The sequence below is a fragment of the Pelobates fuscus genome, chromosome 3, assembly GCF_036172605.1.
Source record: "Pelobates fuscus isolate aPelFus1 chromosome 3, aPelFus1.pri, whole genome shotgun sequence".
NCBI classification, from domain to species: domain Eukaryota; kingdom Metazoa; phylum Chordata; class Amphibia; order Anura; family Pelobatidae; genus Pelobates; species Pelobates fuscus.
Window position 1 is genome coordinate 101692424 of NC_086319.1, and position 17411 is coordinate 101709834.

At 37.8% G+C, this 17411-nt stretch overlaps 1 protein-coding gene across 5 annotated transcripts in view; it reads right to left on the reverse strand.

Moving 5' to 3' along the window:
• Nucleotides 1-17411, reverse strand: part of TCERG1 (transcription elongation regulator 1) — a 48336-nt gene that overhangs the window by 14565 nt on the left and 16360 nt on the right. For all 5 annotated transcript variants that reach the window (XM_063447380.1, XM_063447379.1, XM_063447378.1 and 2 more), the window contains 7 exons: nucleotides 15424-15512; nucleotides 14433-14593; nucleotides 12331-12397; nucleotides 7192-7318; nucleotides 4364-4453; nucleotides 1056-1174; nucleotides 125-275 (listed from right to left, as the gene is read on the reverse strand). In XM_063447380.1, the coding sequence (XP_063303450.1) occupies nucleotides 125-275; nucleotides 1056-1174; nucleotides 4364-4453; nucleotides 7192-7318; nucleotides 12331-12397; nucleotides 14433-14593; nucleotides 15424-15512 (804 nt within the window). The remainder of the gene's footprint in view (nucleotides 1-124; nucleotides 276-1055; nucleotides 1175-4363; nucleotides 4454-7191; nucleotides 7319-12330; nucleotides 12398-14432; nucleotides 14594-15423; nucleotides 15513-17411) is intronic.

The following is a 17411-nucleotide window of genomic DNA, read 5'->3' on the forward strand; positions in this document are numbered from 1 at the left end:
TTTGTGCTAGTTCAGGCTCTCGAGTGGAGGAGACAACTTTACTACTAGCACCATATTGGAGAAAATAAATGAATAAAAACTACTAACATTCTCATTGCAGCCATGAGGGTATGTTTTCCAATACCTTGTCACCTTTGTTCTTTGAATCCTCTTTTTCTTTCTTCCTTGCAGCAACCATATATTCATTAAACAAGATTTCCCGATCTTTCATTTTTTCAATGGCTTTGAACCGTGCATCTTTGGCATGTTTGGCTGCAAACTCACTAAAAGTATTTCTGTAGGAATAGTTTAAAAAAAATAAAAAAATTTTTTTTTTAATAATAAATGTAAAATAAATTGCATATCAGTAACACGCGCACCAACTCAGTGGCTTTGAAGCCTCTTTGCAATTATTCTGTGTTCATCCTTGGCTCAATAAGATGACCTTTCAGATCCAATTTGCATTGCAGCCTACGGAATCTTAAAAGTACAGAAATGCCGCTACTGCTCACAAATTCAACTCAATCTACCAAGATGTCAAAATCCACTTCCATAACAGTCTTGTAACTGACTGCTTCCATAATATGTTCCATGGGACACAAAAATTGAATAAACACATTTAAAGAGACAGCGACAAACTAGTCACTTGGATAATTGAAAATTATCGATCATAAACGTTTAACAAAAACACATTCATAGTGGAAGTAATTACACAATATATTTAACACAGTCACATGATTTACAGCTTCGCTTGAACTTCCCTATAAGTTTGTGTTAATGAGAAAAGCTATAAAATGGAGTTAAACAAAACAGTTATAAACTACAACACTATCTACAACAGAGTGATACTCCATATTGCAGTTAGCAAACCAGTAGCAGTTTATGGAATATGTGCAAAGGAATGGTACCTAAAGTTGAATAACTACATCCGTGTGGCATTGATGAGCCATACCTGGCATTAGGTAATTATGGTAGTATTTTTTTAAAATTGCATTCTTGCATATATGGCTCCCGAGTTCAATATTAAATCCTTTACATATATAAAAAAAAAAATCAGCACAATGTGGGAGGCAAACCTTGGGTTAATCTTCCCTTCCTCCATCATTTTTCTGAAGTCCTCCTTCGCTTGCATAATCTTGTTTTTCTTTTCCCTCCGTTCCTCTTCTGCCCTTGTTTTCACATACTGATCAAATACCTAGAGCGAAATCAATTGGTTTAATTAAAAACTTGTGCCAACAGATAAGCAATGACTGTGAAACTTCTAAAGAAAAAATATATACGTAGGGTGCAACAGAAAGTGTAATTAGATACAGTAATCTTTTCTTAGCAATTGCCCTAGTTATGCATGCATTATTTTTTTTTCTTGAGAATTACACTAGCAGCTCTTAAAAGGTGAAGAGAATTATAAGTCCTGAAGGTTATTTAGATCAAAGGTACAAAGGTTCTGTACCTGGGTGCCTGAATACAATACACAGTGTTCAGGCATAAAATGATAATTATTTTATTGAGAATGTTTATGATTCAAGGACATAATCTGGCACCTTATACCCCCATCCTCCCACTAACAACTTTTTTTTGTTAATTTAAGAAAAATAAATACATTCATTCTAATTAAGTAACCCTATTATAGGTATCAAACTGAAGAGCTTATTGTCACGGGAGATGGGACTCCTCGTATGTGTTCCCTTAATTGTACTTTGTATAGTCCAGGGATAGGCAACCTTCGGCTCTCCAGATGTTGTGGACTACATCCCCCATAATGCTCTTACACACATAATGCTGGCAAAGCATCATGGGAGGTGTAGTCCAAAACATCTGCAGAGCGAAGGTTGCCTATGCCTGGTATAGTCTAATGTTTCCCTGCATTCAAATGGAATTGTTCCCCTCTGTTTGGTTACTGAACAGATTCTATGGGGTCCCCTTGTTCGCAAATCATGTTTAGGCTTGATTGGAAGATTGTGCTTGCCCCATTCTAAATATGATCAAAATGAGGCTTGAGTATTAATCTGTGGATGGGTGTTGATTTCTCTTTTGGATGTGACATTGGAACACAAGGCTTGTTCACATCAAAGGACTCCTTACCTAGGAGGGAATCAAGACATATGGCAAATGAGAGAGTTAGAATATACTGAAACCAGACTTCCAGGCCACTATTGTGTGACTTCTCACACCTTACAGAGTAGGTCTGGTGGGGTCCCAGCTTCAAAGAGTCTTTAGGTTGTAAGCTCTGACCTCCCATACAATCAAATTAACCCCTTTTGAAATTGACAATACCACCTCTACCAGGCAGCCAGTTCATTTATGCATGAACATAACCAAACCGATCCGAGCGCTTTTTGGATATGTTGTGCGCTCAAAGCGGGATGATTCCAGAATATAATTTTTGTGGGGTTCTGATGCTGTGGTCATGTATTTTTGTGATATGTATAAATTGTATGTAAATTTTCCTATTTGAGAGATAATTGGATTAGCTTAATTGGAGCTCAATTATCTCTCAAACACAATGGCTTGTGGGAAGGAAACCCCTGTGATTTTGTATTAGAAACCTTATGCTAGGGGCACTGCATAAGAAGCAGAAAGTGGCCTAATAAAGTTCAAATTGCTGCTTTTACCCAATACGACTGGTTGCGTCCAATATATTGGGGAGACTACACAATGGGAAGACTTTCACTATGTTAAGCACATCCGGAATTAAGACTAGTGGAGGATTAAAGGAATAACAGCAATAGACTCACGAACCTGTGACACTTATAGAAAAGGATGGGTGAGAGAATGGTCTCTTGAAAGTCTGCAGAACCACGTCAGCCACACCTTCATGCTGGCAAAGCATTCTGGGAGGTATAGGCCATTATGAGGCCAGAAAAACAAAACAAAAAAAACCTGAAGCAGCACACTAGACTTACAGCGACAATTTCTTCTTCAGGACACCAAAATGTGTTAAAACAGATTCCATTTTAACAGCAACAGCGCCCTAATTATTTGGTTTGCGTAGTATTAAAGGGACGGACTAAATACAAAACAAAACCACACTTTTTAGTAGGTATACCCTAATGAAAAATGTATGCATTTAATAAAAAAATGTTGTCATTGGGGATATAGCTAAAAATAGCTCTTCTGCAGCCTTTGCAAGCCCTCCCCTTGTAACCTGGACTTTCCGTGGCTGTCCAGACTTCTTAATGTAACTCAATGAGATGAACCAGCTGTTTGACAGCAGAGGTTAATTTATAAATGTTCAGATTTCCATGGAAGCAAGCGGTTATGTTCCTTTAAGGGAGTAGAAAACTGAGTAGTCAATAATTACTATATATCCAACACAAAATGTTCAGCCTTCGTTTGTGCAATTAATGTGTAGCTTTATTTTCATATGCACTTGCAATACCTATTTTGTTGTGGTTAGAAAGAGCAGTGACAGCACAATTTTCTTCTTAAATAAGATTATAAAACTCTGCAACTAGCTGTGCTGTAAGTCTACTCCAGCCTATTGGCAGTTCAAGCTCAACAGGCATGATGTCATGACATAGAAGGGAGCCCTAATGCTCAGAGCTCGCCACATTTTCCAAGTTCGGCAGAATTTCTTCACACCACGGATGACTGAAAATGTGTTTAATAATGGGAGTGTGATAGAGGGACAGATATTCAGGTTAAGGAGGAAAATATAATTTAAAAATAAGATAATTTACGCATGTTTTTTTTTTATATTAATTTAGATTTTTCCATTGCAGAAAGGGGAAAAAAAGTATCTGATCAGGTATTTATAGAGGACGATGGCATGGGGAGCGTGCTTACAACTTAGGCCTCAATTTTAAAAAATCATTTAAAAAATACCTAATATTTATACTAATCCTTTAATATGTCGATCTTTTTGGTATTTTTTTTATATATATTCTAATATTTTGAAGAAAATATATTATATTACATGGAAAGCTTAGCAAAACGTATAAAACGTATTAAATTAAGGCAATACCGATGAAATCGTGGGTCATGTTTTTCCTTTGTAGTACATTTAATGTCTATGACTGCTTTATAAAGGGGAAGAGAGATGCAAATGTGCACGTGGTGAAATCGAATTAGTTACTTTTTAGTTCCCAGACACGACATCAAAAATCACATCCTTAAAAAGGTTCTAGGTAGAGAAATCAGTGAATTATTCCCAAATATAAGATACATACAGGCCTGGGAAATCCACCACATATAAATGGATTGCTGTCTAGAAGAATCAGTATTTGCCCCCTTCCCCCTCCCCCATTAAAAGTATTAAAAAGGAAAAAAATATATATAGGGTTTTTTTGCCATTGGACTAATGTAAAATAGAGAAAATTGTTTCACAGGAAAAGGCTAGATGAAGAATGAAGATAAAAAATTAAAAACAAAGTATATTGCTTACCTGTTTCCTTTCCTTTGGATTTAGAAGTAAATAACGTGGGTCAAAAACCGTCTTGTGCAGTTCTTTTTCCCAAGTTGAAAAAGCTGAAACCTTTATAGTGTGAAAAGAAAAAACAGAAAAACAAATGCACAGAATTAGTATTTGATTTCTATGGCAATTAGGAATTGAGACTATACAGTTTGGATTCAGAACTACAGGATGTCTGTATAAGGCAGGACATAACAGAAACCCTTGCTGAAGTTTTCATCATTAATAAATGACGAGCAGTGGGAGGTTAGAATGGTAAATTTTTCACACTAATTGGCTCAGAACAGCCCCCCCATAATTACACACAGGCAACACACAACTAATAACTCATTAAAATAGCCACTACTGAGCGACATTTAGAAGCCACATCAGAGAAAATCATTGAAGTTTAAGTGATGTGCCTTGAGAGGGTTTCGTATTCATAACCCCTTCATTACTACACAAAAGTCTAAACTCAAAACGATTCATTACATGTCACTTCAGGGTGGAAACTAAAGCTACATTTGCACTACAAACATATGTCAAAATGTGTTTATTACCATAAAATCAGTTAATCATCTACCAACAAGGGACCCAAAACCCAAAAAGTAGAAGATTTAAAGGATCATATTTGGACAGAGCTTTTAGTTTGTTGGTTTACACATAATTTTATACACATGATATAATTGGTGTATGATAACTAGCTTTTTATGTAAGAATAACCATCAGAAGAAAGTAATTAAGAATGACCATCAAAATTTACAAAAAAATGTTATTGTCAACTCTCCAACCCCAAACTTTTAAACTCTGATAAAGCACTGAAAGAATAAACAAAACAAAAACACGATTTAAGGTACAATTTGTATGGCAACAATGTTGTCTACCTAAATCAGCATGTATAACTGCAGTAAAATACATTGGTTCCTATAAAGTTGAAGAATGCCTTAACCCCTTAAGGACACATGACATCTGTGACATGTCATGATTCCCTTTTATTCCAGAAGTTTGGTCCTTAAGGGGTTAAAGAGGAACTGTTTCCTTTGAAATGTTTTGTTACTGCTCAGTCCAGTAGTGGAGTCTAGCAGAAGCAAATATAAAGCAATTCAGAACTATAGAATTAGTTTCTTTCCCTAAGGCAATATTATGCTTAAGCATCTGGCAATCTTCCAATTATACCATGGGTTTTCAAATTCTGGATATGAGGAGATACCAAGGTATGCCAGGCTATGTCTTGAATGTAAACAGCATAAGCAATGGCTAACTTGGCTACACGAGTTGTGCAAAACCAGCAAAGATTACAGTTCCTCTTTAAATATGCACTTTCAGGACAGGCATCCTCTTTGAATCCACAGGAAGACCATGAAATTAAAGACACTATCCGATATGGAAGGATTTATGGGTTAGATGGTTGGTAAATGGGTAGTGTGGCCAAAAAGTGAAAAACTTGTTTTGAACCAGATTTGCTCACTGTTTGAATTAGCAATCACTTAAAACCACTTAAGCTTATTTATGGGAGCAGGAGTGGGGGGCGTCTTTATGAGATACAACAATGTAAACAAGTTAAAGCAACGTTTTTACCCTTGGGTTTACAGAGTGGGGCTCTCGCGTTTGACGATTCTGCCTCCTGATATCCGCTGATAGGCTGAAAAGCTTAGAAGAGGTTCTCAGCCTATCAATAGTCACCCATTGAGAAAAATAGGATGTGCTATTTTTCTCAATCGGCATCCATTGACAGGCTGAGAATGTCAACTGACAATTTTGGCCTATGAGCAACAAACTTGATAAACCTTCATCCTACATTACTGCAGAGAGGAACAAAAGCAAGAAGGCAGAAATACCAGAGCCTAAAAATTCGGAGGTAATCCACGGCCAAATGGCCCTGTCCCCACAACAACTTAAATGAGATTAAAATTGTTATAGGAGTGGAAGTGTTTCTTTAACAGTTTGAGAAATGCCTAGCTTGAGGTTTATTCACTTAAATGAGAGACTGCTTTAGCTCACGTCAAGGCAAAAATTAAAGTTGGAAATACATTTTTCCAATTTTGCCCTTTTCACCTATTTTAGAACTTGATGTGAAAACTTATAGAACCTAACATTTCAAACGAAAAAAGAGGAAGACTTACATTTTACATTTTAAACCAGTGGTGTCTCTAGCTAGATAAATATGATGTGCCTGTTTCAACCAATGGCAAACAACTAAAACAGCACTTGGGATCAGCTTTAGGCTATGACAAAACAGGTTAAAAAACAAAACAAAACTATTTTACACTATAGGTAATTCTGGGGTTTTGTAAGTGACCTCATGACTTACTGACTGTGATTTATGTAATTGGGTGGGTCATACAGAACAGTATTTAAAATTTAAATCTATAAACTAATTTAAAGCAGATCACCCAATGTACAGCGGTGCAAAATGTGTTGCCGCTTTATAAATAATAATACAAACAAACATTAATTTGACTGCATTAGGGCTTGCCCTCGCATGTACAATGAAAATAAAATTAGACAGGAAGATGTTGGTCTCGAAGTTGAATGAGCAATAATGCGAAAATCTCAATTTGACAGCTTATCAGATTTTTACTTCCTAACTAAAAGAACTTAGTACATTTACAAGGTTCAAGAAGGAAGAAAGCAAATTAGGTCTCCATATCTCCAAATAATATGTAGTGCCTTTTGATTTTTCAGGAAACTGATACCCGTTCACCATAACCTGTTACCATGAAAGAAAAACCCTGTTGTGACTGAGTAGTGCAGGATTTAGTGACTCGTGTGTGCAAAAATCAGAAAAGATTTATATACATCTCAAAAGATGATTTTCTAACCCCTCTCTCCAGCAACATATCTCTAAACTGTTTCATGCGAGAATCCAAAGGAACAATGGCTCGTTCACGAGCAGCTTTAATTTCAGCTTCCATAGCGGTCTCTTTTTCAGATTCTGGGTCATCTTTCCTGTGAAAAAAAGAAGAAAAAAAAAAATTACAAAATGAATTGTGTACATTTTGACATGCTTTTTTTCCTTTAACCCTTTACGGACACATGACATGTCATGATTCCCTTTTGTTCCAGACGTTTGGTCCTTAAGGGGTTAAAAACTAAATTCGGAGTCAATGATTTAATATTAATGGAAAAAAAACATTTTTTGTTAAACCGCTTACATGACAAATTAAACTTTACAAAAATCATAGTTTAAGGAAAGGCACAGTTTAGTTTAATAAAAAAAAAAAAATAACCATGTCGGTGTTTTTGAGTAATTGCTTTTTCAGAGTTTCTGCAGGATGTCAGTCTTTTACAGTCTACCCTCCTCTGACCTTAATTTGATGAGGTCTTCTAAGAATTACATACTTACGGTAATTGTCTCTCACACACATCTCAACATTTTGTGATTTGTGTACAACATTTTCAGACGACAGCCAATTAAAGGGCACAGTCCAATGACTGGTGTAATTGAGATTAGGGGGTGCGGCTTGTCAGAAGACCAAGACGGATGCACAGAACTTGAGCTCTGTAAAGTTAGCCCTATATTGCCTATTTAGCTTGGTGTGGCAGGAGCTATGGGAAAGTCTAGATGGACAGGTCTGAGTCGGGCCCCATTGACTATTCGTATTTAGCAAACCATCTGATCTGAGATGACCACTGACTTTCCTCACAGGAAACGCAGCCGCCTAGCATGGAGCTTTTGCTTTCTGGAGGGAACTAAAAGCCATTTCAGACACTGCTTAAGAGGGAAGATACCGCTTTGCTGGTGGCAGAAGTCAAAAAGGCCATTCGGCCTTAAATAAAGAAATTACGAGCCGATTTAGACAGCCTCATGATTTGTGTACAGCTAGTGGAAGCAACAGCAGACAGGCATTACAATACACGGTACTATGTTGCTTGAGTTCTGAAGGCAATTAGAGGACCTTGACAATTGTAGTCAAAGAAATAATACCTGCATTAGGCAGCTCCTGGAGGTGCACATAGAATAGCCACTCCCTACTGTTCTAGGGGCCCAGTATAGCCAGATTCTGGGTAATAATATGCCAATCTTGATTGTTATGGACAAGGCACACAAGGCTCTTGGTTCTTCTAGAGATGACGGATCCCACAGGGACGTTATTTGCTCTATATATTCTTTTCGCCTCAAAGATCAAATTATGATGGCTGCATTGACACAATTTACCTGCCCCAGTGCCTTGAAGACCCCCTAAAAGTGAATGGAGCATACGTGCCATATCAACTTCCTCACCTCAACCCACCAGTTCCAGAAGAATGAACCCCTATGTTGGGGAATGAGGGGGTTGAGGGAGTCAGAGGTATACTAACAAAGCAATTTACTCAAAGCTCTGTTCTATACTATATTGTTTTCCTTACTGTACTTACAGGGGTATACACCAGCTAATTCTTAAGGACTACAAGTTAATAATCCCCTAGCCAGCCCCAATGCCAGGAAGAGGTGGACTTATATCCAGGTTTGATTTGAACCTATGTATGGAGAGGTTAGTAGGGAGTGGTTTCTGCTAGTGAGCAGGTGGGGTGTAATATTTCTTTATCAGTTAGTTTTATATATAATTGTTTACTTGTCTGCATTATACTTTACACTAAAATAAAGTAATTATTGTCCTTTTTCTTAGGGCTTAAAGAAGGGCTATTGTGGGTTACATTACTCCAATCTAATTACGGTCATTGAAATCTTAAATCTTGTCTTGGGCAGGTCTGGATCAGCAGCAGTTACCTTTTCCCCCAGGACCCGAGTACCAGAGGTCTTCACTTCCTACCCCCAAATTGTTTTTTCCATGGTGTTGGAGAATTCAAAAAGTCAATGGTCAACCGTTTTCTGGAAAGGGGTAGTCGGTACAGGTGGTACCAATTCCGCCTTAGTATTAACCCTTTTCAAACTAAATTCAAATTAAGTTTTAGGTAAATCCCTATAAGGGAGATCTCTAATTTGGTATTTAGATGGAATTTTGGACAACCCTTGTTCTGACAGCAGTTCGATGTGGGGAAATGCATACAATATAGCAACAGGAAAATCCTGCTTCAGTTACAAAGTCAGTGGTTTATAGTTTTTATTCATAATTATGCTAAAAAGAAACACTGAAACAGAAGCGTGTCCCTGTTAGCTAATAAAATTAGGGTGGCTGTGATAGTTACAAAAGGATCCATCAAGTCTCTGTACAAGCAAATAGACAATATTCCCACACTATTGATCCTATTATAAGGATAATGCTCTATCCTAATAATGATGTAGGATCTAGTCTCTAAGAGGAAAAAGCCATAAGGGAGAGATCCACTAAACTGTTATTTCGCCAAAAAAACAGACACCCTAACTGGGGATGCTAAATAGGGTACAATATAAAGTAGTAAACTATTAATTACATTGGGAAAATGTGTGGGAAATCACTATTCAGAGGTAAATGAGGTGGCCATTCATGTAAGCCTCTAAGGATATGTGATCTGATGCCCATTCAATGAAAAGCCCCCACTGATACATCTGGTTGCATCTTCAAGGGCGCCGAAAATGCTCACTAATAGTTCCCTAGTAAGATACCCAAGCCAAAAGATAAGGTCCCTCAGCAACCCCTTTAAATCCCCACAGCCACCAATAGCACCTTCATCAGGGGTGAAACTATCGGCTTTGTATACTCCCCTAATTCGAATCATGACAGGTTCCTCGAGTGAGTCCTCTCCCAGTTGGAAAGGGATGTTTTAGGGGGGAACTAAATGTTAATGTTCCACTTGAACCCCAGCTAGATACATCCAGAGAGCTAAGAAGCTACCTGTCCCACCTTGAGCGCAAGACTTGTCGCTCCTGTGGGAGGCTGGGCTGGCTGACTCCTGGCGTACCCAGAGGGCATGGACTATACATATAACTACTCTTAGAACAATAGTATTATTTGGTGATTCAGAGCCACAGCTGCACTTTGATTAAGTATCTATACGATTTGGTTACTGGGACTCTGTCTCACCTAAGATTACAATTACAATCTGACACCAGTATACATACTTTATTTGGTTAATATCTTTTTGCTTTTTATAAAAAAAAAATTCTCATTTATCAACACTTTGTGGTGCACGAGATCTTAATCTCTGTTTTTTTATTTTCTATATATTTCTCTGCCCAGAGTTCTTTTCACTCACTAGACTTGACAGTGATTCACTAATTGATCTATATGCTGTTTATCATGCATCTATTCCTCCACTCCTAACATATATACATAATAAAAGGCTACGTTTTAAATCTGGTATCCTGTGGTCAGAATTTAGTCCCCTTAGAACAAGTTCTATTACAGGAAAGATTTTATTTTGACTATCCAGGAGGTGCTGACAATTGACTTCTGCAAGAATAAGGACAGCTATGAGGTATGACCACTTACTGTTGTATGCCAGCATTGCATTCCCTCTCTCTCTCAAGACACATCTGAAGCTAAATTAATCGGTTTTGGAAGATCTGGAAGTCACCAGTGATGTAACAGACTGGACTTACCACTACTCCTGGCCCCTTATTGCCTTTAGTGCATCCATGAAAAGCGGAACAGTGGATTATTATTAGATAGTGAATTGGGATGGGGGGGGGGGGGGGGGGCGCGATTCCAAGACATGTGCTTAGTAGAATTTCTGACGTTGTTCCAGACTCTTGTTGATGGGAGCCATCCCTGCTTTCCTTAGATATCAGTTGCAACACCTTTACAATTCATTGTCCCCAAAGCAAACTTCATAGGGACCCAACTGGCTTAGAATACTGCCTTATGGTTCACGGCTAAGTAGGAGGAGAAATTAAGGAAATCTTTCTCGGAGAAGCAGGAGACAATGTTCCTCTTGGCCCATTAGTCATTGTTAGACTATAAAAACCAAGAAACAAGCTTTAAGCTTATCTCCAGATGACACCAAACTCCTGAATAGATTTACAAGTTCGCCCCAAAATTCCCATTGATAACTCGCTACTGGGAAAAGATCCAAGAGGAACGGACTAAAGTTACTGGAGAATCACCTCTGTTTACACCAGAGAATATGTGTTCATACGTCATTCTCCCTTTCTAAATACAAAAATAGTATTACTAGGCACATATTAAATGACTTAAAGGCACTCAATTCCAATTTACTGGAAACAAGTGGTACCTACACTCTAGCAGTGGCAGGCCAGGGTGGACAAAATTTACTAGATTGAGTCTTGACAGTAGGACTCCATGGTAGATCTAAAAAGTGTGTTCTATCATGGGGGCCTTGGCTCGATTATGTCTAAGACCCTGATTTATTGGACTGGTTCCTGGAGAAGGTGTCTGAAACCCTGGTCCTCCCATCCCCCTACCTTCCTTTATTCTTCTCCTCTTGTAATTTTACTATATTAGACCACCTGACGTAACTGTCCCTGAATTTTTGATCAAATGAAGTTCCACAAGGTTTCATGATTTCTCATATTAATTTTTCGAATTTACACGCTTTATGACATATACTGTGTTCAGTTACTTAATTCTAAGTAATGACTACTCAGACTAGCCGCTCGACAATGTGAAAAGGTCACTGGTATTGTAAATTGTATTATTTCATTTTAGATGTATATGAAAAGTATTATTTCAATAATGATTGTCAAAAAAACGAAAAAAAAAAAAAACAAGAATTGAGATTATATTCTGTACTTGTAGGCCATCCATTGGAGATTAATGCACACATGAATGTTAAGTTCGAGTACAAATCCCCATTATGCCATTGTGCACTGCTGAAAATATATGGTTATGCCACTGGTAGGTATACAGGTTTCTGGAGGATTTCTTACTAGTATACACACTACTGCTGACCAAGAGTTTGATGTAGAACGAGCAATTCTGAAGCAAATTCACAATGGGATTTTTCTAGTTTTACCATATTTACAATTTTTGCCCAGAGAAGCCTTACACACATGCCCCAAACACTCGTCCAATGTGTGTCCTGTTTATGTTCTAGCTTACATGACTAGTAGTTATTGCTTTGGCTGTTAGAGAACTTACTTTCTCTTTTTTGCTTTTACTGGCTCATCATCGTTGGGGTCTTCTGGAGATTCAGGATCTTCTTTGACTGAGAAAATAAGGAACATAAAAATAACAAAAAACGTGAAAAAAAATTATGCACTGAATATATATCAAGTCACTTAGTTTAATTGCAATCCTAGTAAGGCCATTTAAAATGAGATTAAATAAGGCCATTTAAAATGAGATTTAAAAAAAAGTTAATTCTTTATAAGGAAATATATACACTATTAAATATTGAAACATCATCACCACTCATTAAATAACTCCTAGGGAGTCACAGAAGGACAACGTTAATTAAGAACAAATAAATATACTTGCAAAAGACATCCTGGAGCAAGGTTGTTACTATTCTCAGTAAACAGAGTATTATTAACCTGTACTGACTTAAGGGACAAAAAAAAAAAAAAGTTATGAGTTTGGAATCTTAACAAAAGTTTCAAGATCTGTAGTGATTTTAGAGAGTGATATTTTTTAGACAACAAAAACTGACTGCACCAGGGCTTTCATTACAAGTCATTGGGCCCCTAGATTATAACTTACATGGTTACCAAGTATGGCATACCCACCAACTGTTTGCGAGAATAAATAATTAAGATTGCATAATGTCTTATCATGGAGTTATAGAGAAAAGAATGAAACATTTACCATGTGCTATCTAGGACTTCAAAGATGTAAAAATTTAACGCAAAACTATAGGCAAACATTTAGATGAGTTCTTATGATTAATTCCCATTCACATGCTGAGACAAATCAGATATTTCACTGTGAAGAAGGATACTAATTATTCACCCCAAATAAAAATGTTGTGCTTTATTGAATACATAATAAAGAGTATCTAGAACATTGATATAACTCTTTAATCAAATTCCCAAAACGGTCTGTAGATGGCTTAGAGTTGATGGGAAACAATGAAATTTCTCCTTACTTAACCAGTTCCAAAACCCAAATATCGATTTGCAAAGCTATCTTCCCTACAAAATTCACTATCCAGTAAAAAAGGCTTAAAGGACACATACTAAGGGGTGACAGGGGTCAGATGAAAACTGGGAAAGGTAATTTCATGTAAACCTTGACACCTACAGGTAGCCGATGTGTCCTGGGTACACCTTTAGTTGGCTGGACACAAAGTCAGCATTTGATTGGCTTGGACAATCTCCATCGTGTGGATCTATGTGGGTGTGTTGTATCGTGTGTTGAGATATTATATATTTATTTTAACGTCAACATCGGGGTTTGCACACAAGCAAGAAAATGCCAAAAAATTTAATTTTGTAACCTTTTCTAATCAAAGGGTATCGGACTTGTTTTGATTTAGAGTATCCGAGAGATCTTACCATCTAACCAAAGATTATCTATGCGCGCCAAGATACATCTTGTCTATTGGACTAATACAGCTAATCCAATCTACACTATATCTTTGTTAAATTAATTTGCATATGTCCACCCACAATCCTTTGCGCTAGTAACATCACTGCAGATTTGTGATTTCTGTGGGAAAGGCAAGTCTTGACCTGTGTGCCGATTTTTGTTTAACATTGTAAAAAAAAATGATATGTATTTAGAATGATTTATTTGTGGTCAGGGACAATAAGCTGCGTTGTAGTAGTGATGGTGTAAGTCGGTTGTGGTGTGCAGAAACAGACGTTCGATTAGGCTTCATAAAGGGAGCGGTGGGTGGGCTGAACCAGGCAGTATCGGCTCAGAGGCAGAGGAGCCCTTTGTATCTGTAACCCTTCCCACAACTACAGGAATATATATAATCCTTAACAATATTTTGATTGATGAAAAAACTTGAAACGTTACACTATTGATTATAACGTTTCCACAAGTAACATGTTCATTATATTTGTTTATGTTACCCAAATCCTTTTCTCCAGTAAGGTACTTTTTGGGCAGGAAGTCATAAGGAGGAAGTAAAATGCACCACAACCATACAGATCATTGTTGTGCTTATGGTGCATGGTTTAGAGTACCCGTTTAACTTTTAATTTCATTAACTCATGAGAGAACTAGAGACTTTAGAACAGGTTTTGATTAAGAATCCTGTAACTAATGTTTTAACTTTTCCTTTTCAAACTCACAATATTTCTTGCCATCTTCCAGTCCTCTTTTATGTGGAGGTTCCTGGATGATCTTGTCCACATCAGCCCTACCAATCAGGTCTTCTGGTCTATCCCACATTGATAGACGTGTAGTAGGATTGTAGAAAAACACACGCTCATCGCCAGTCCATACAACACACCTAAAAATGGAAAAGCCAGTATTACATCCATAGTCTCAGAGAGACTGTAGGAGTATGAACCAATCAGTGCACACAAATAAGAAACCACCATGTTTAACATAACTAAAAAACATTCAGAAAACCATGTCTCCCCTTTCCAAAATGGTCAGTAATTGTAGAGAAAAAGAAACTGAATCGTGATTGTTCAATCAAAAACAGATTAAAACCATAACTTTTCCCCATCACTTCATTTAACTATTGATAATAGTGATATTCCATCTACACTGCTGGATGAAATGAGTGAGTTAATACAACCATGGTTATTTTAACTTGTAATTACCCAAACATAGCATAAAAATTATTTTTAACTATGTCAAAGGTGAGCTCATTCATTCATATTTAATGAGACATTAATTCTATTCTTTCAGTCAAGTGATGCAAAAAGAGTCAGGTACTGGTTGAATGCCTTTGCTGCCTTAACAGCCAATATATTTGTTTAGTTTATTTGACCAAGTAGAACAGGTTTAACCCCTTAAGGACCAAACTTTTGGAATAAAAGGGAATCATGACATGTCACGTGTCCTTAAGGGGTTAAAGTTTATGGACATTCCACTGGTTATAAATTACTTCAACAAATTTTCGACATGTATACTTACTCCCTAAAGGCCATGAAGGATTCCTCGTTTGTGAGAAAAGGGGTTATAGCCCAGCACATAACAAGCTCCTTACCAAACAAAAGCAAATATGGTATGAAAGTTAAAGCTCTTGCCTGTAGAAGATGCAAAATCCAGGACTAACACAAAAGTCCCTGCAAACATTGGCAAGAAAACAGGCTTTGGGATCATAAGTACCATGGAGTGCCAGGAATGGGGGTCGTAGCTACAGGCCGGGCTTTTTGAGCAGCCTTTTCTTCCTCCGTCATCTCCTCTTCTTTTGGTTCCTGCAAAACACAGCAGTGAAGTTTAGATATGCAAATTTACATTTCCGTAAAAACACATGACAGCAAAACAGTGGTTATGTTATGAGAACCCAGTGTTAACTTCTAGAGATTTAGGGGGACATTCACATCATTAGTCTTGATTCTAGTCCCATGGTCTTATGATTAAGCCAATGGCACTGTTAAAATGTGGTAACAACTGCATTAGACTAAAAGGGACCAAACTTTACAAGGCCAAAAGAATAAGGATTACACAATATTCTAACTTGAAAGCATAACTAAAGTTTTAACCCCTTAAGGACACATGACGTGTGTGACACGTCATGATTCCATTTTATTCCAGAAGTTTGGTCCTTAAGGGGTTAAAGAGACACTATAGTCACCAAAACAACCTTAGCCTAATGAAGTAGTTATGGTGTATAGATCATGCCCCTACAGTATCACTGCTAAATTGTCTGCCATTTAGGAGTTAAATCACTTTGTTTATGCAGTCCTAGTCACAACTTCCTACACGTGACTTACACTTCCTGCAAAGAGTCATCTATGTTTACACTTCCTTTATTACAAATTCTGTTTAATTTAGAATTTCTTATCTTCTGCTCTGTTAATAGCTTGCTGGACCCTGCAGGAGTTCCCTGTGTGTAATTAGAGATCAATTTTAAGGCAAGAAGTAAAACATTGTAAAGTAAGGTACATCTTATTGAAAATTAAAGCATGACAACCATGTCCACTCCACCTAGGACCTCTGAGAAGCAACCGCCCTGCTGCGCCCCCTCGGACTACCACCGGAGGGGTTGCCATCCGTTGCCACACCAGTACCACCCGCAGCTAAACCAAGATGGGACCCAGCGAGGATCGTTCCATTCATCCCACAGGGAGCAGGGAAAACAGCGTATGCAGCTGCCACCACGTGAAGGCCGAACACCCGTACCGAGACACTTCCTTTCCAAGAAGGACATTACACCAGCTGATGTTTGAAGTTGTGTTTAATTTTTTTTCTTTCCTAAATCTATTGGTCAGCAACCGCATGTATCAGTCAGTCACCGGACTCATACCTGCCCTCATTTGACGCTGAACCCACTTGACTCACCTGATACCACATAGCTCGAGACTCTTAGCCCACCAGCCACCACTCCGTGCACTACGCTTAAACCTGCATTTCGAAGTTCGCTCAGCACCCGCCCGAAGCCGACAATACACCGCCTGCAAATGTTCTTATGTTTTTCTAAAATTCTCTATTCTTTACTTGAATATTCTTACTGAACCTTAAAATTTCAACCATAACAAACCAGTCCCTACCGACATACAGGAGTTTCCCTCCCGCCTCACCTCCAAGACAAGGGAAGCCAACCCCAGGACAAACAGGGAACACGGATGGATTATGACATTACACATAGAGTCTAAGAGTACGCCAGGCTACCTATATAGCCACGACCATAGCTTAGGGACCAACTATGACACAACCTAAACATACATCCATGACAAGGGGGCATCAAGCGAAGAACCTTTACTACCCAACAGTCTTTATAGTAGCCCAAGGGCTTAAAGACAAGCGACGAACACACAATAGAACTTCACTGACCTGACTCCATCTATCACCACTCGAAATAGACCAAGACACACACAAAAAAAAAAAACACTCTCAAGCAAAGCCTGCGCACAACAGAACACAATATACTACGTACGTATGCCAAGATTGTACTGCAATGTCTGTTTATTTTGTTTTTCATGTCCACTTCGACCCACTCATGCTTGTGAGCAGGGTATAAAGAATTCAAAGAAAAAAATAAAAAAAATATTTGACAGGAAATTAGTATATTGAACACTGAAATTGAATTTCTACACACTATATATAGATCAGTGTGTAGGGAGGTTGTGTGAATGAGTGGATGTGTGGCTAGA